This window comes from Drosophila tropicalis, unplaced genomic scaffold (genome assembly GCF_018151085.1).
Source record: "Drosophila tropicalis isolate 14030-0801.00 unplaced genomic scaffold, ASM1815108v1 contig_501, whole genome shotgun sequence".
NCBI classification, from domain to species: Eukaryota; Metazoa; Arthropoda; class Insecta; order Diptera; family Drosophilidae; genus Drosophila; species Drosophila tropicalis.
The window spans coordinates 161,089-180,772 of record NW_027172971.1 but is presented as its reverse complement, the minus strand read 5'-3'; the positions used below and the strand labels follow the sequence as shown (position 1 = coordinate 180,772).

Here is a 19,684-nt window from a genome sequence, read left to right as displayed (position 1 = left end):
CTAAACGACAAATTTCTTTTTTTTTTAGTTAAATGGGTTCTCAAGAATCCAAAATAGAAATAGAAATTAATCTTAGAAATTAATCTTAACAAACTATGGTTACTTGGGATGATATAATAGGAAAAGCTAGAATACACGCACAAGAATTAACTAAATCTTGTAAGTGCCTCTCGCAGAATAGAGAAACATCCCAAGACACAGTAACCAAACACACGAAGATAATAACCGAGAATCTTCAAGCTATTAGAGCAGTATTAACTGAACTCTATAGCAAACTAAAGATATGGCAAAAAGCAGCCGCAAGTGCTTTCTACAGTGATTACAAACAAAAAGCAATAACTGTGTTTAACAGACACAATATTGAATTTAAACAAACATCAGATTTGGAAACTTCAATAGTACTGGAAGAAAAAGGTCAAGAAGAATCATCAGCAATAAGTCTTAACAAGCCAACAATTCCCAAAGAAAACAACAAAATGACACAAACAGTGGTAGAATTCATAAACACAGCCACCAGGCTGCTACCATACTTCGATGGTGATATTAAAAATCTACCTGGTTTCCTTGGAGCGCTTCGCGTACTTAACAGCATAAAAGAAACGCACGAAGCAGTAGCTATCGAAATCATAAAATCAAAATTAAAAGGTCAAGCGGGTAATACCCTAAGTTCTGAAACAACGATTGATGAAGTAATACGAAAACTATCAACAATCTTCAAGGGGGAATCAGTGGATCTTTTAACAGCAAAAAATTAAAAATCTGCAAAGAAACCCCAATAACTGTGTTTCATACACAAAGGAGATTACTGAGTTGACCGACGCCCTTAAAGGCGCATATATTTCGGATGGTCTTCCAACTGAACAAGCAATAAAATACACCACCAAAGTGGCAGTAAATGCTATGGTAAGCCATACCAAAAGTCAAAGAGTCCAGCTATTAATGGAATCAGGAAACTTTGATTCGGCTAAAGAAGCCATTGCTAGATTCACCACTCTTTCAGTAGAGACGGGCTCCACAGAAGGTTTCCAAAATAATACCATTTTTTATGCCCAGCATAATGACCGCGGCAGACGCCGCTATAACAATAATGGTAACTGGAGAAACAACTCGAATTGGAACAATAACAACTCGAATTGGAGCAATAACGATGCCCACAGAGCCCAACGAGGCCGAAATTATTCACGCCACCGAAGAGGCGGCCGTGGAGGTGGACACAATAATAATAGACAAAATACAAATAACCAACAGAATGGTTACAACAACACAAATGTCCAAATTACCCAAAGCGACCAGGGAAACGGACAAGATCCTCCAAATGCTCAAAATTAAAAAAATAAAGTCTATTCCATTAACCTAAGTCTTAATAATTTCGTATCATTTAAGAATGTTAAAACAAATAAGAAAATAACATTCTTAATTGATACCGGTGCAGACATTTCAATAATAAAAGAAAATTCGGATGTATTTCACGACATCCAAGTAAACAAAACTGTAGACATTCGAGGCATAGGAGAAGGAGTAATAAACTCCAAAGGCCTAGTCTCAATAGAATTGCAGACAGATAAATATATTATTCCATACGAATTTCACATGCTTCATTCAGATTTCGCAATCCCATGCGATGGAATAATAGAATTAGATTTTATAAAAACTTTTAATTGCAAATTAGATTACAGCAATTCAGAAGATTGGTTTATACTTAGACCACAAAAATTAACGTACCCAATTTATGTTCCAATAACATTCAATTCTGGTAATAACTCAACACTTCTACCAGCAAGATCCCAAGTGGTACGCAAAATAGAACTATCTTCAGCAGAAGATAACATTTTGATTCCGAATCAGGAAATTAAACCGGGCGTTTATGTCGCAAACACTATTGCAACAGCCCAAAGTACTTTTGTCCGATTCTTAAATACCACAGATAAATGCCAAATAGTAGGCGTTAACAATATAAAATTTGAATCACTTTCGAACTACGATATAGTTCAAAATACCATAAGATATAAGAAAAGAATCTGTAATTCATAAGTTGAAGAAAAATTTCCAAATACTATTCAAAGACAAACTCGAAAAGTTATGCACTGAGTATAGTGATGTGTTCGGACTTGACACCGAACCGATCACAACAAATAATTTTTATAAACAAAAATTAAGACTTAAGGATGATGAACCGGTATATGTGAAAAACTACCGGAGTCCGCATAGCCAAATAAACGAGATCCAGCGACAAGTTGGAAAGTTAATCGAACAGGGTATTGTTGAACCATTTGTTTCGCCTTATAATAGCCCACTCTTGCTAGTCCCAAAGAAAACACTTTCGGGATCTAAAGAAAAAAAACTGGCGATTAGTAATTGACTATCGTCAAATAAACAAAAAATTGCTGTCAGATAAGTTTCCGCTCCCCAGAATTGATGATATTCTTGATCAATTGGGAAGAGCAAAATATTTTTCTTGCCTTGACTTAATGTCAGGTTTTCATCAAATTGAACTAGAAGAAAAATCAAGAGATATAACGTCTTTTCCAACAAGCAATGGCTCATATCGTTTTACACGATTACCTTTCGGTCTGAAAATAGCACCTAATTCATTTCAGAGAATGATGACAATAGCATTCTCGGGGCTTGAGCCAAGTCAAGCTTTACTCTATATGGATGATTTAATCGTTATTGGTTGTTCTGAACAACATATGATTAAAAATTTAGTAGACGTTTTTAAACTCTGCAGAAAAAATAATCTAAAACTGCATTCAGAAAAATGTTCATTCTTTATGCATGAGGTGACATTCCTAGATCACAAATGCACAGATAAAGGAATCTTGCCAGACGACACAAAATTTGACGTCATCAAGAATTATCCAGTCCCACATGATGCAGATAGTGCTAGACGTTTCGTTGCATTTTGCAATTACTATAGACGTTTCATAAAAAATTTCGCCGAATATTCCCGGCACATAACAAGATTATGTAAAAAGAATGTTCCATTCGAATGGACAGCAGAATGCGAAAATGCATTCCAATACTTAAAAGAAAAGCTCGTTCAACCTAATCTATTGCAGTACCCGGATTTTAGCAAAGAATTTTGCATAATCACAGATGCAAGCAAACAAGCATGTGGAGCAGTTTTAACACAAAACTATAATGGACTCCAGCTTCCAGTTTCATATGCATCAAGAGCATTCACTAACGGTGAAAGCAACAAGAGTACTACAGAACAAGAGCTAGCAGCAATACACTGGGCAATAACATATTTTCGACCATATATATATGGAAAACATTTCACAGTGCGAACAGACCATAGACCATTAACATATTTGTTCTCCATGGTCAACCCGAGTTCAAAACTGACACGCATGCGGCTAGAATTGGAAGAGTACGACTTTACAGTAGAGTATTTGAGAGGTAAAGATAACTTTGTGGCAGACGCCCTATCAAGGATAACAATATCCGATCTAATTGACATGAACAAAAAAATTCTGAAAGTCACTACCAGGTACCAAAGTAGACAAAACAATTTCTGCGCAGAAAATAAACAAGAACTATTGCCAAGGCAAAATCTTGAAAAAAGCTTCCGAGCCCAACGTATATGACGTTATTGTAAATGACGAAGAATAACTGATTCCTCGACCACATTCAAACATGGCAAGAAAGTTATAGCAAGAATTGACATTTGCGATATGTATACCAATGGAATTCTCGACTTAGGTCAGTTTTTTCAAAGGCTCGAAAAAGAAGCCGGTATACTTAGTATCACCAAAATCAAAGTGGCACCGAGCGAAAAGATCTTTGAAACTATTTCAATAGAATCTTTCAAAAATATGGGCAATAGAATTTTACAATTTTTAAGAGTAGCGCTACTCAAGCCGGTGACCCAAGTAAATAATAAGAAAGAAAAAGAAGCTATATTGTCTACATTCCATGACGATCCCATTCAAGGAGGTCATACAGGCATAAATAAAACAATTACAAAAATAAAGAAACGATATTATTGGAAAAACATGACTAAATGTGTAAAAAAGTACAATAATAAATGTCCAAAATGCCTGACGTCGAAAACGACAAAACATACAAGATCACCTATGATTATAACCGAAACACCACTATATGCTTTTGACAGAGTGATAGTAGACACGATCGGTCAACTACCACATGCGGAAAATGGGAATGAATACGCAATCACATTAATATGTGACCTGACAAAGTATTTAGTAGCAGTTCCTGTTGCAAACAAAAGTGCAACAACTGTAGCAAAAGCCATATTCGAATCTTTTATTCTGAAGTACGGTCCAATGAAGACGTTCATTACGGACATGGGAACAGAATATAAAAATTCCATTATTACTGAGCTGTGCAAATATTTGAAAATAGATAACATAACATCTACAGCACACCATCACCAGACATTAGGTACCGTTGAAAGAAGTCATAGGACCTTCAACGAGTACATTCGTTCATATATTTCAGTAGATAACACTGATTGGGACATATGGTTACAGTATTTCGTGTATTGTTTTAACACAACACCATCAGTAACACATAATTATTGTCCATATGAACTTGTATTTGGTAGACAAAGTAACCTACCAATTCAATTTAATAGCGTTAATACTATAGATCCAATATATAATATAGAAGACTATTCTAAGGAAGTTAAGTTTAGATTAGAAAACGCGTATAAAAGAGCTAGAATAATTTTAGAAAACAATAAAATTAAGCAAAAAGAAATAAATGATAAAAAAGTATCGGATTTTAAAATATAAATAGGAGACAAGGTTTTCTTAAAAAACGAAACTGGTCATAAGCTTGATTCAGTGTATTTAGGACCCTTCGATGTTGTAGAAATAGGTAAAAATAACAACATAAAAATTAGAAACAATAAAGGTAGGATACAAAACGTACATAAAGATAGATTAAAAAAAAAAAAAAAATAATAATAAAATAAATATATAATATCAAAAGTTAATTAAAAAAAAAAAAAAATATATATGTATATAAAATTTTTTTTTTTATGGATTCATCTATTATCGAAAATATATTCATATGATTTCGAACAGAAAAGAGAGAAAGAAAATTTGTCTAACCAGACACAATCTAAAACACAAAAAAAAAAAAAATTTTTTTTTCCCTTATATACACATTTACCTTACCCTTATTTTACCTTTAATTAATTAACTAATGATTATTAATAACTCCATAATATTACGTTATTCTCTAAAAAGGGGAGGTGTAGTATATTCATACAAATAATCATTCAGTACAATGAGCTCAACTTGTAACACTCTGTTGCAAGTATAAACAATTAAACATATACGCACTAAAATATAATTGTGCACTTGAATATGTTTATATATACACATTGATGTATGTACATAAACATATTCACATAAATCTACAGCTAAGCATGATCATATATGTATGTACATTTGTATATGCACATACATATATTCACATAAGCAATGTATGCACAAGCGTAACATGAGCTAGAGCCAGGCCAGCGTGTGAACGCTGACCAAGCACTTTGATGCAAGCGCTCCAACAATATGTATGTATGTACTGACACTCTCCCTCTCTTTTGTAGCTGTCGCATAAGTCGCAGCATAAGAATATATATGTAAACTTAGCTTAAGCAAAATAATAATTTGGAATAAAGAATCATTCTAAAAACGACTATGCATGGACACTGACGTGTTCATCTTGGATATACTATTTTTATCAAAGGAACCCGGTCTTGATATATATATAACACTATAACCCATAAATTAAGGAAAGCACAGTTGTCAGATGATTGGACTAAATTGATTAGGAGCTTAGTTCAAGAGAAATGACATGAAGATTTTTACATAGAAAACGAAATATTGTTAAAGGACCCCAATCGAGAACTTATTGTCGTTCCCTCGCAGATGGAAAAGGAAATAATACAGATTGCACACAAACAAGGACATTTTGGAGCTAGAAAGACTCAGGATATCGTAGAAAAATCGTATTATATTCCAAAATTAAAAGAGAAGGTAGTCCGTTTTGTTGAGTGTTGCGTGGAATGTCTTATTGTTAATGCCAAGACCGGTAAAAAGGAAGGATATTTGATGCCAATAAGTAAAGCAGATCAGCCATTGATGACATATCACATTGATCACGTTGGCCCGATGGAGGTCACAACAAAGCGTTACAATCATATACTTGTTATTGTTGATGGGTTCTCTAAGTTTGTATGGTTGTATCCGACTCGTGGAACAGGAGTCGAGGAAGTACTTAGTTCTCTTGAAAGGCAGGCCATAATTTTTGGTAACCCGATGAGAATAATTTCTGACAGGAGAGCAGCATTCACGTCCAATGCGTTTAAGGAATATTGTAACAGACAGGATATACAGCATTTACTGATAGCAACAGGTGTACCCCGTGGCAACGGCCAAGTAGAAAGGATGCATAAGATAATATTTCCAATGATTTCAAAGTTAAGTCAAGAGAATGAGGGAAACTGGTACAAGTATGTAGGTCGTGTGCAACAATTTGTTAATAATACTGCTCCAAGAAGTACAAGAGTTACACCTTTTAAGATTTTGACAGGAATAGAGATGCGTAGTCCTGATGATACCAAAATGAGAAAGCTGATGACCGATTCGTTAATAGATGAATTAGACTGTGGTCGTGATAAGATTAGAGCGGAGGCTCGAAAGAATATCGATGAAATACAGCAGGAAATGAAAAGAATGTTCGACAAAAACAGGAAATGTGAAAGAAAATACAATTTAAACGAGTTAGTGGCGATTAAACGTACGCAGTATAGGACAGGGCTAAAGATGAGAGGTAAATACTTAGGACCATATAAAGTCACGAAGGTGAATAGGCATACGACGTTGAGAAGGTTGGCGACGGTGAAGGACCTTGTAAGACCTCAACAGTGACTGAGTTCATGAAACCTTGGCTAGGATCATTCGGATCGCATGACTTGTCAAGACAGCCAATTGTAGGAAATGAAGTGTCAGGCAGGCATAATCATTGCAATCGTTTGGTACCGAGTGAGCGAGACAGAACGACACGCAGCGGCCGTACCTATCTGGTCGACTCACTCATGGAAAAATAAAGCAGAAACGTCGATCGAAAAGCACTCGCAATCGTACTCTCGCCTCGATCACATCGCACACCCAAATTTGTCGCTAAGGCCATTATAATAATTTATAAATATTTGTATTCTTAACACAAAGAAAGAGCAAATAGCAAACTGCTTTTGAACGGATTCAAGTCTAATCTGGTGCGACTCATATTGAGGTGACCAAATGCAAGATCCATACTCTAAAATAGGACGGAGGAAGTTGAAGTAAAAAGAACTTTAGTTGTATAGGGTCATCAAATTCTTTTGACCATCTTTTAATGAAACCCAGGACACTCATGGCCTTTGCGACCGTGGTGGAAATGTGGGTGTTAAAATTTAACTTATGGTCCATACAACGCCCAAATCATTTATATATTATTTAAACGTTCTAAAGGGTTATTGTTTAGAAAATAAGTGACCAGTTGGGGAGAGTTACGGGAAAGTCATTACCTTACATTTGGTAGTGTTAAGATTTAGTAGAAACTGGCACCAGGATTGAAAGTTTTAAGATCAGCTTGTAGCCGACTAAATGGAATCTGTATCTTTATGAGTAAGACAAATCTTTGACATCGTCAGCATGACATAAGCACACACACGCGAATGAACAATGACTGATGGAAGATCGTTAATGAATAGTGAAGAGCAGAGGGCCAAGATGACTACCTTGAGGTACACCAGAAGTCACAGGAATGGAAGGTTGGAAAGAAGACTTAAAAAGTACCTTCTGTTTTCTATTTGTTAAATATTCACGAACCCAAGAAAGGAAAAGGGGTGGAAACCCAATGTCGCTCAGCTTAGAAAAAGTAATAGGGTATGATTAACGGAATCAAAGGCTTTGGTTAAAGTCAGTATATATTACATCAGTTTGTTTACCATTTTTAAACCCCTTGGTACTTTACTGATGTAAATTTTTAAAAGGTTAGTGGTTGTAGATTCTACGGTTTCACAAACCCATGTTGGGATGGCGAAATAATAGAGCTGCAAAAATGTTGCAATTGAGAAGTTATAATTTTCAAAAGCTTTCGGAATATGGATTAAATTTTGAGATACCCCTATAGTTAGAGGCTTCGGACTTTGCCATTTTTTATGCAGAGGAATGATATACGACTCCTTCCAAATAGATGGAAAAGAGGAAGATTCGGATAGACAATAGGAAACAATTTTAAAATGGGTTTACATAATGCGTTTGCACAGAACCTGAGTACGCATCCAGGAAGACCATCTGGCCCCGGAGAATAAACAGGTTTCAACTAGTTTAAGTTCGCTAAGAAGAGAACTTTCATCAATCATTGGATTTAAAATACAATTAACTTTATCTAAATGATAAGGATACGGACTTGCTCGATATTCCGTTGAGGAATAGGTTGTTTTGAAAAAATTCGCAAACATATCTGCAATTGCCTGATCAGTGCTCGCTTTTTTATTTTGAAAAGACAAAAAGATGGGTGCACAGAGGTCTTACGTTTAGAATTAACAAAGTTATAAAATTGTTTAGGGCCAGAAGAAAATTGAAGCTTACACCGCTGAAGATAATTCTTATAGCATTGTGTATTAAGCATCATGAACTTTGAACGAGCGACTGTATACAGAGCATAATCTGATGAACGACGTGTTTTTTGAAACTTCTTATAATATCGTGTCTTCACATTTTTCAAATTGGATAGCTCACGAGAGAACCAGGGAGGTTTGTTAAGCCGCTCCAGCCTACCAACAGGCACACAAATATCAAAGAGTGAATTCAGAGTATCATAGAAAAAACGAACAGCTGAGTTCATATCTCTACAATTGTACAGATAAGACCAATCGGTAGTAGCAATGTTTTCATTAAGGCTGGCAAAGTCAGTCTTACGAAAGCACCTAGTTAGAGGTAACTCATTCGAACCAAGTAATGGTGAAGGGCAAATCAATTTTTAAATTTAATGTAGGATGAAATTTGTCTTCTGGAAGAACAAATGGTTCGATCCTAGAAACCTCACAATAAGAAGAATACAATACAAAAATAAAATCTAACGATTTTCCATTCGAATTTAAGACAGGATTGACTTGGGATAAAGATAAGCCTAGAGGGCCATCAATGAAGTCATGTGACAAAGAGGGCAGCAACGTGGTAGATTCATCTGTTAGTGACCATGCTAAAGCGGGTAAATTAAAATCACCTACAACTATGAGCAAGTCTTGACTGGAAACTAAGGAGGAGACAAACTGAATTGCCTCTAAATGATTTAAAAATACCACCATGTCTGACAATGGTGGAATATAGGAACAAGTAATGAAAGCATTAAAAGATTTAAAATTTACTTTAACACCGACAAACTCAATCTCCTGGGTACTAGAAAATTGAATCTTTTCAGATGATAAAGCAGCATCAACAGCTATCAGAACGCCACCACCTATACGAGAAATCCGGTCACGTCTGAATATAGAAAAGTTTGTGGAAAAAACCGATGCATCAGCAATATCAGGTTTTAGCCACGTCTCTGTAAAAGCTAGAATGTTATGTTCAAAAGAAAGACTATCTACATAGAGATTAGAAAGTTTAGATTTCAGCCCTCTAACGTTCTGGTAACCCAGGTTAAGGGACGAAGCTAGTTTTTTTTGACACACCAGCAGATGCTGATGTGGCAGGAATGGTATTAGTTGTTGTTGTTGGCAAGCGAATCGGTTTCCGATTTTTCTTTTTCACAGTATATTCCTTAACTAGTATATGTTTTGGCCAAAAATCTTCTCGACATATAGTGTCGAAGATATTGGCAGAAACACTAATTTTAAAGGACGAAATGTCCCGAGAGTAAGAAAATTTAAACTTCTCCACCGCAATATTCGAGACGTTAACTTTCTTCCGAATATAGGCTATTACATCATCAGATGTGATAACAGGGTCTAGCCTAGAAACAAATATATGTTTCTTTGGTGGTATGCCAACGAGAGGCCGCGGTCCCGAAGCGTCAGCCGCAGCAGTAACGTTGGACAAGTCACCCACTGCAGCAGTCAACTTGTTTACGGGGCCCTCGATACTTTTAGAACTAACTCGTCGTGCTGATCAAGAATATATATACTTTGTATGGTCGGAGATGCTTCGTTCTATGCGTTGCACACTTCTGACCAAAATTAAAAAAAACCCTTTTTGCAAGGGTATAAAAATGGCAGATACAAAACGAGAAACACGCATAAACAAAAAAAAACTTTCACTCGACCCCAACTTTTTTCGTGTGGAATGAAAACTTTAAATGATTTTTATTGATTTCAAATAATTAGGTATGAAAAGTCAAAAAACAGTTTTTGTTGTTATTACAACAAAGGTTGACTGTACATTTACGGCATTTGGACATTGGTGTCGCAGTCTTGCACAATTTGCAACGTCCTCTTTTACCAAATACAACACAATGTTCCATATTATCATTTCGCTGGGAGATTCAAGGATTTGGCTGGAACTTAAACTTTTTTGACGGTTGACACGCTGCTTGATGGGGAGCTCAGGATTGCTTCAGAGCTAGTCCTATCAACATTTCTAACTGAAATTTTATAAGAGGAAAATGCTTTTGCCTCGGATTTGTCAATTTTAGATGCTTTCTGTACAATAGCCACGCGTTTGTAACAGAAGTACCAAGGCACCAATAAAAAATTCTTATATATACATATGTCCTTGAACGGTGGTTGACCTTGTAAAGCTCCATGAGCATATCGGCCAAATATACTCCTCCCATACCCTTATTGTACGAAGAACATCAATATAAGCTTTATCTTTTGGATTCCAACGTTTGCATATTCCAACGGGTTCATGGCTTTCACAAAAGACAAAACTTGAACTGGCTTTATGTCAAACCACTTCACACATACAAGATTCTTGTTGATTTCGCATTTTACATCAAAAGCTCCCCTTCCACGCTCAGCATCTGATAGTAGTTGACAATTGCTAATGCGGTTTTTACGTACAGTTCCTGTTGCAAATATACCCATTTCCCTCAATGAGATCAAAAGGCTAACCGACGTAAGCCAATTATCAAAGTAGAACTTGAAATTTTGGTTCTTGGGAAGACCTTTTGCCAGGTATAAGACAACATCCGAAGATAGGCCCAAGCCATAAGCTGGACAGGTGCCTTCACCAACGTACAACGTGCCATTTTGAGTTGCGGTAATTTTAGAACACCCAAGTACAACAAAATACCAATATAGCGTTTGATATCATCACCAGCGCATTTCAGCTCTAAGCCGTGTTCTTGCATTGCAAACAAATCTGTTTGATTTGCTATCAAATCAATAACTTTCCTATCAAAAAATGTGCAGCGTCTTTCTCAGCACTGTCTTCCCAACTTATATCTGGAGGCACAAATGGCTTGTTTCTCCACTTTAGTGTCTTGGGTTCAACTTTTTCAAAGCAGTTATCCACAACAAAACAAGATTTCGCCTCACATTCTTCCGTAATCAAATTTTCTAGAAGGTCAACCTCTAAAGTTTCCCCTCTTTCCACGATTCCTTCCAAATTCTTCTCCAGCACTGCAGAAATGTCATCCATATCATTATCACTGTCTTCGTCAGTTGAGGCATCCCAATCGAAGTTGATAATCTCGCAACATCTTCATCCGACAAACCTTTCTCTTTCGGTCTCATAACTAAATAACTAAATAAATATAACCACAATGGCCCAAGGTTGCCCACAAGCAACATTGAACTTTGAAAATTACTCACCTGATTGTTTATTTATGATTATCAAATTTAACTTCAGCTCCGTTAAGTTAAGTCTATATCTAATAATATTGCAAACGAACTTTGTCTATAATATATGTTTTACATATGTATAACAGTTCTTTACAAAGTTCCTTTACAAACTCTTCTAAATTTCACATGAAATTTTTATTCGATGCACCTGCAGCTTATTGAAAATAACTTTGCCAACTGATCTTCAAACAAAAGAAGAGCAAATGGTACGCTCTTAAACAGCTGATGTTGCTCACAGGCAACGCTGGGGTCGAAAGGGTTAATATATCTGTTAATGACTGTGCCAAATTTGATAAAGATCGGGTGACTATATCATATAGCTCTAATAGGATCGATCGGTGAAAAACAGTGACTATGATGAATATCTTCGTTATTTCCTATGACTGTAGGCCTTTCTTTTTCGCAAGCATACGCCTTTTTACATAAAACGTTCTTCCACATTGTTGGCTAATAGGTAAGGAAAGAGTTACCAAAAAAGTTGCAAGGGTATAAAAACTTTGACGCGGTCGAAGTTAGCCCCGGCCCTCTGGTTCTATCATCGATCCTAAACTCCGGTGAATTCTTTCAACTTGTCCGCTTGCTTGAGGTGAACCAGTTGCTACCTTAACATGTCTTATTTAATTTTCATTCACAAAATCTTTTGATGTAAAGCATGCCTGGCGTAAGCTCCGCGGAAGTTTCGAAGCAGCCTACCCAACGAGATTGCAATGAATAGATAATTAGAATTGACTATGATCACTAGATACTCTCATCGAAATCCAACAAAAATTTAGACATTTAGAAGAATTTAAACGAAACTTGGCCAAAATATATGTAAGTTGTCAAGGTTTTAATGCAAAGTAAAAGATCATTTCAATAAGAAAAATGATATATGAATTTTTAAAATCGGTCAAAAAATGACCAACATACAGAGTTACAAAGATAAGGATCGATTAATCTCTAAGGTTTAGAAAATGTCTTTAAATTAGGTTTGAAGCTTTGATTGGGTCCTTTCACAAATCTTTTAAAAAGTCAATTGAAAAGCAAGTAATAAGTTCTCGTGAAATTCTCAAGTTTATCTCTCAGGAGACATCCTTTCATTTGTATAGTATATTAGATAGAATTAAAAACAAAAAACTTGCTAGATTTCATAACTCTTAATTAGCTGAACTGAAAGCAAACTAGAGAAGATATATAGACGATTCAGTTCTGTTTCGTTCTGATCTGTTATGTTATGTTTCTGTTGGTTGTCTGCGTGCGAAATTAGTTTGTTGAAGGGGACTGGAGACAGACCCCTTCTGAGGCGGAGGCTTACTGTTGCCGACCTGTCAGATGGCATGACAAATTATGCATAAGCAGACCATGTCTTAGTTTCGGTTTCACAAAAATTTTACACAATTAACGACGAGCAAATTTATGTGGATATATTTAGCTCTCTGGAGTTTACTGGGAAATTATAATTAAGAATTATGACGAATGACCATGACCCTTGGGACATTCTGGAATTTGGTTAATTCGTTCTGATAGTGGACAACGGAGTAACAGCATCGCTGCATAAAGATCTTAAACCCACGTCCATGCCATGTGCTAATGATGTAAGCACAATCTCACCCTCACATCCGTGTATATCAGAATCACATAGAAAAGGGATAGACAGATCTAGTTACTTTTGAATAGTGGGGAAGCCTGATTCTTATAGCGACCCCCGCTTAGGACATTCTGCCGGGTCCTTGTAGCACCAATCGCTCAGAGAATCCATGAATAGTAGGCCGCTGACCAGTCCAAAACCAGCAATATAGCACGAGTACATCCACGCACTTGGCATTTCGGTGTCATCGCCTGCTGTGTCGGAGAAATCGGGGGATCCACAGAAGTTTTCACGATGGCTCTGCGTTACTCCTGGGAGTAAGGGGACAAAGGAGCTAGCTTGTTTATTTTGAACAACTGGCGATTTCTCTGGTCTCTTGATCTGGATGCTGCAGCCCTGCTGCTTCTTTCGCATGGCTGCCTGATACTTCTGCCAATTCTTGTGGACATTGACGAAGGAGTAGCTGGTGTACACCGCGGGAGAATTCATCTTATGGTGGCTATCATACTGTGAACGCAGAGGCTCATTATGCAATACCTGATACGCCTCGCGTACCCTCACAAACTTCTCCGGGTTTCCAGTTTTTGTATTAGCGTCTGGATGATATTTCTTCGATAACTCAATAAAGGCCCGTTTGATCTCCTGGTTATCGGAATTTCTCGGTATATTCAGGACATCATAGTAGTCCTCCTTGTAGCATGCCCCTTGGCGCATATGGGCGAGCCTGGCTGGATAAAAGGCTAGGCATCGGGCCGAATTGATAGTAATCTGCATGGTTCTAAACATTTTACGTAAATTTGATGAAACCCAAAAAAAAATGTTACCAAAATAAAACAAAAAATTAAAATTCAGAGAAAATTAAAAACAATGCTTGAGAAAAGTAAGGACAGTAACTGAACTTATAAATTTGGATCTGACTTGACTTGTCGACAACAAACTGTCAGAGGTAACTAAGATGGAAAAATATTGAACAAAAATAGAAATCCAGCAAGGCGATCAAGTATACGTCCGGTGTACCACCAAATTGCTCTCATTTCGACACGAGCATGGCCAATTTGGGCAGAACTGCCGGGTGTTTTTTCTTAGCCTTATATCTTTAACCGATTTAACTGTCTGAAATCGGATAACCGAAATGAAAAAGTTATCATATATTTAGACGACATTATGCATTCGATACGCATCTAGAAATTTTAAAAGAAATATTTTACAGATTGGTTGTAAACAAATGTGTTAAGATTAGGTAAGTGCGAGTTTCTTCAGACAAGTGTAGTTACACACGATGCTTGCTTGTTCAATGTCAAACTCAGATTGTTCTTTATTGATTCTCTTTTGTTCTTGCTTGCTTATAATTATTAATGTATATGTGTATCTTACTGTCTATTCCTTATTAAAAATGTATTAATTATTGCTATGTGTATTAGTATTTCCTACAATTCGGCCTATCCCGACAGGAGTACTCCAGGACTCCATACAATATGATTTTTTTTTTCTAAAACTAAATAGTTTTTCTATATATATATATATATGCGTGTTTCTATGTGTTTTTATACCCTTGCAAAAAGGGTATATTAATTTTGGTCAGAAGTGTGCAACGCATAGAACGAAGCATCTCCGACCATACAAAGTATATATATTCTTGATCAGCACGATGAGACGAGTTCAAATAGCCATGTCCGTCCGTCCGTCCGTCTGGATCAACGCAAACTCCTCCTAGACCGTAAGAGCTACAGAGCTGAAATTTTGCACCTAGGCTTGTATATACTGCAGGCGTTGTATATCTCGGATTCAGCCGGATCGGACCAATATATCATATAGCTCCCATACAAACCCCAAAGTCACGAACAGTGACTCAATAACTTCGTTATTTTCTGCGCTATTATCGTGAAACTAAATATTGGACAGTTTATTACGCCTATAAACTACTGTGCCAAATTTGATCAAGATCGGGTGACTATATCATATAGCTCCCATAGGAACGATCGGTCGAAAACAGTGACTTTTGTAAATAACTTCGTTACTTTTAACGCGATTGCTTTCAAATTAAACATTTGTTAGTTTAATATGTCTGTTAATGATTGTGCCAAATTTGATAAAGATCGGGTGACTACATCATATAGCTCCCATAGGAACGGTCGGTCGCAAACAGTGACTTTTATAAATAACTTCGTTACTTTTAATATGATTGTTTTCAAATTAAACATTTGTTAGTTTAACCCTTTCGACCCCAACTTTTTCCTGTGGAATGAAAACTTTAAATGATTTTTATTGATTTCAAATAATTAGGTATGAAAAGTCAAAAAACAGTTTTTGTTGTTATTACAACAAAGGTTGACTGTACATTTACGGCATTTGGACATTGGTGTCGCAGTCTTGCACAATTTGCAACGTCCTCTTTTACCAAATACAACACAATGTTCCATATTATCATTTCGCTGGGAGATTCAAGGATTTGGCTGGAACTTAAACTTTTTTGACGGTTGACACGCTGCTTGATGGGGAGCTCAGGATTGCTTCAGAGCTAGTCCTATCAACATTTCTAACTGAAATTTTATAAGAGGAAAATGCTTTTGCCTCGGATTTGTCAATTTTAGATGCTTTCTGTACAATAGCCACGCGTTTGTAACAGAAGTACCAAGGCACCAATAAAAATTCTTATATATACATATGTCCTTGAACGGTGGTTGACCTTGTAAAGCTCCATGAGCATATCGGCCAAATATACTCCTCCCATACCCTTATTGTACGAAGAACATCAATATAAGCTTTATCTTTTGGATTCCAACGTTTGCATATTCCAACGGGTTCATGGCTTTCACAAGAAGACAAAACTTGAACTGGCTTTATGTCAAACCACTTCACACATACAAGATTCTTGTTGATTTCGCATTTTACATCAAAAGCTCCCCTTCCACGCTCAGCATCTGATAGTAGTTGACAATTGCTAATGCGGTTTTTACGTACAGTTCCTGTTGCAAATATACCCATTTCCCTCAATGAGATCAAAAGGCTAACCGACGTAAGCCAATTATCAAAGTAGAACTTGAAATTTTGGTTCTTGGGAAGACCTTTTGCCAGGTATAAGACAACATCCGAAGATAGGCCCAAGCCATAAGCTGGACAGGTGCCTTCACCAACGTACAACGTGCCATTTTGAGTTGCGGTAATTTTAGAACACCCAAGTACAACAAAATACCAAAATAGCGTTTGATATCATCACCAGCGCATTTCAGCTCTAAGCCGTGTTCTTGCATTGCAAACAAATCTGTTTGATTTGCTATCAAATCAATAACTTTCCTATCAAAAAATGTGCAGCGTCTTTCTCAGCACTGTCTTCCCAACTTATATCTGGAGGCACTAATGGCTTGTTTCTCCACTTTAGTGTCTTGGGTTCAACTTTTTCAAAGCAGTTATCCACAACAAAACAAGATTTCGCCTCACATTCTTCCGTAATCAAATTTTCTAGAAGGTCAACCTCTAAAGTTTCCCCTCTTTCCACGATTCCTTCCAAATTCTTCTCCAGCACTGCAGAAATGTCATCCATATCATTATCACTGTCTTCGTCAGTTGAGGCATCCCAATCGAAGTTGATAATTCTCGCAACATCTTCATCCGACAAACCTTTCTCTTTCGGTCTCATAACTAAATAACTAAATAAATATAACCACAAGGCCCAAGGTTGCCCACAAGCAACATTGAACTTTGAAAATTACTCACCTGATTGTTTATTTATGATTATCAAATTTAACTTCAGCTCCGTTAAGTCTATATCTAATAATATTGCAAACGAACTTTGTCTATAATATATGTTTTACATATGTATAACAGTTCCTTTACAAACTCTTCTAAATTTCACATGAAATTTTTATTCGATGCACCTGCAGCTTATTGAAAATAACTTTGCCAACTGATCTTCAAACGTATTTTTTTTTTCACATATTTTGGGTACATACTTGAAAGCACCGTTAACACTGCGAAAGAGCAGACAAAAACAAAAGAAGAGCAAATGGTACGCTCTTAAACAGCTGATGTTGCTCACAGGCAACGCTGGGGTCGAAAGGGTTAATATATCTGTTAATGACTGTGCCAAATTTAATAAGGATCGGGTGACTATATCATATAGCTCTAATAGGATCGATCGGTGAAAAACAGTGACTATGATCAATATCTTCGTTATTTCCTATGACTGTAGGCCTTTCTTTCGCAAGCATAAGCCTTTTTTACATAAAACGTTCTTCCACATTGTTGGCTAATAGGTAAGGAAAGAGTTACCAAAAAAGTTGCAAGGGTATACAAACTTTGACGCGGTCGAAGTTAGCCCCGGCCCTCTGGTTCTATCATCGATCCTAAACTCCGGTGAATTCTTTCAACTTGTCCGCTTGCTTGAGGTGAACCAGTTGCTACCTTAACATGTCTTATTTAATTTTCATTCACAAAATCTTTTGATGTAAAGCATGCCTGGCGTAAGCTCCGCGGAAGTTTCGAAGCAGCCTACCCAACGAGATTGCAATGAATAGATCTAGAATTAGAATTGACTATGATCACTAGATACTCTCATCGAACCCAACAAAAATTTGGCTATACCCTGACATTTAGAAGAATTTAAACGAAACTTGGCCAAAATATAAGTTGTCAAGGTTTTAATGCAAAGTAAAAGATCATTTCAATAAGAAAAATTATATATGAATTTTTAAAATCGGTCAAAAAATGACCAACATACAGAGTTACAAAGATAAGGATCGATTAATCTCTAAGGTTTATAAAATGTCTTTAAATTTGGTTTGAAGCTTTGATTGGGTCCTTTCACAAATCTTTTAAAAAGTCAATTGAAAAGCAAGTAATAAGTTCTCGTGAAATTCTCAAGTTTATGTCTCAGGAGACATCCTTTCTAGTCATTTGTAGAGTATCATAGATAGAATTAAAAACAAAAAACTTGCTAGATTTCATAACTCTTAATTAGCTGAACTGAAAGCAAACTAGAGAAGATATGTAGACGATTCAGTTCTGTTGCGTTCTGATCTGTTATGTTATGTTTCTGTCGGTTGTCTGCGTGCGAAACTAGTTTGTTGAAGCGGACTGGAGACAGACCCCTTGTGAGGCGGAGGCTAACTGTTGCCGACCTGTCAGATGGCATGACAAATTATGCATAAGCAGACCATGTCTCAGTTTCGGTTTCACAAAAATTTTACACAATTAACGACGAGCAAATTTATGTGGATATATTTAGCTCTCTGGAGTTTACTGGGAAATTACAATTAAGAATTATGACGAATGACCATGACCCTTGGGACATTCTGGAATTTGGTTAATCGCTGATAGTGGACAACGGAGTAACAGCATCGCTGGGTGGTTGCTTCAGCATAAAGATCTTAAACACACGCCCATGCCATGTGCTAATGATGTAAACACAAACTCACCCTCACATCCGTGTACATCAGAATCACACATAGAAAAGGGATAGACAGATCTAGTTACTTTTGAATAGTGGGGAAGCCTGATTCTTATAGCGACCCCCCGCTTAGGACATTCTGCCGGGTCCTTGTAGCACCAATCGCTCAGAGAATCCATGAATAGTAGGCCGCTGACCAGTCCAAAACCAGCAATATAGCACGAGTACATCCACGCACTTGGCATTTCGGTGTCATCGCCTGCTGTGTCGGAGAAATCGGGGGATCCACAGAAGTTTTCACGATGGCTCTGCGTTACTCCTGGGAGTAAGGGGACAAAGGAGCTAGCTTGTTTATTTTGAACAACTGGCGATTTCTCTGGTCTCTTGATCTGGATGCTGCAGCCCTGCTGCTTCTTTCGCATGGCTGCCTGATACTGCTGCCAATTCTTGTGGACATTGACGAAGGAGTAGCTGGTGTCCACCGCGGGAGAATTCATCTTATGGTGGCTATCATACTGTGAACGCAGCGGCTCCTTATGCAATACCTGATACGCCTCGCGTACCCTCACAAACTTCTCCGGGTTTCCAGTTTTTGTATTAGCGTCTGGATGATATTTCTTCGATAACTCAATAAAGGCCCGTTTGATCTCCTGGTTATCTGAATTTCTCGGTATATTCAGGACATCATAGTAGTTCTCCTTGTAGCATGCCCCTTGGCGCATATGGGCGAGCCTGGCTGGATAAAAGGCTAGGCATCGGGCCGAATTGATAGTATCTGCATGGCTCTAAACATTTTACGTAAATTTGATGAAAACCAAAAAAAAATGTTACCAAAATAAAACAAAAAAAAAAATTCAGAGAAAATTAAAAACAATGCTTGAGCAAAGTAAGGACAGTAACTGAACTTATAAATTTGGATCTGACT

General features: G+C 36.9%; 1 protein-coding gene and 1 long non-coding RNA gene across 2 annotated transcripts; both read right to left on the bottom strand.

The window, feature by feature from the left end:
- Positions 1-13,228: 13,228 nt before the first annotated feature.
- Positions 13,229-14,267, bottom strand: LOC137574919 (uncharacterized). Its single transcript, XM_068287360.1, has one exon. It carries the CDS (start codon positions 14,157-14,159, stop codon positions 13,479-13,481), a length of 681 nt encoding a protein of 226 aa, XP_068143461.1. The 5' UTR covers positions 14,160-14,267; the 3' UTR covers positions 13,229-13,478.
- A 4,301-nt stretch (positions 14,268-18,568) lies between these two features.
- On the bottom strand, positions 18,569-19,684 carry LOC137574918 (uncharacterized). The gene is made up of 2 exons (XR_011032071.1): positions 19,362-19,684; positions 18,569-19,304 (listed from the first exon to the last, which is right to left on the bottom strand). It is a non-coding gene; the product is annotated as an uncharacterized lncRNA (long non-coding RNA).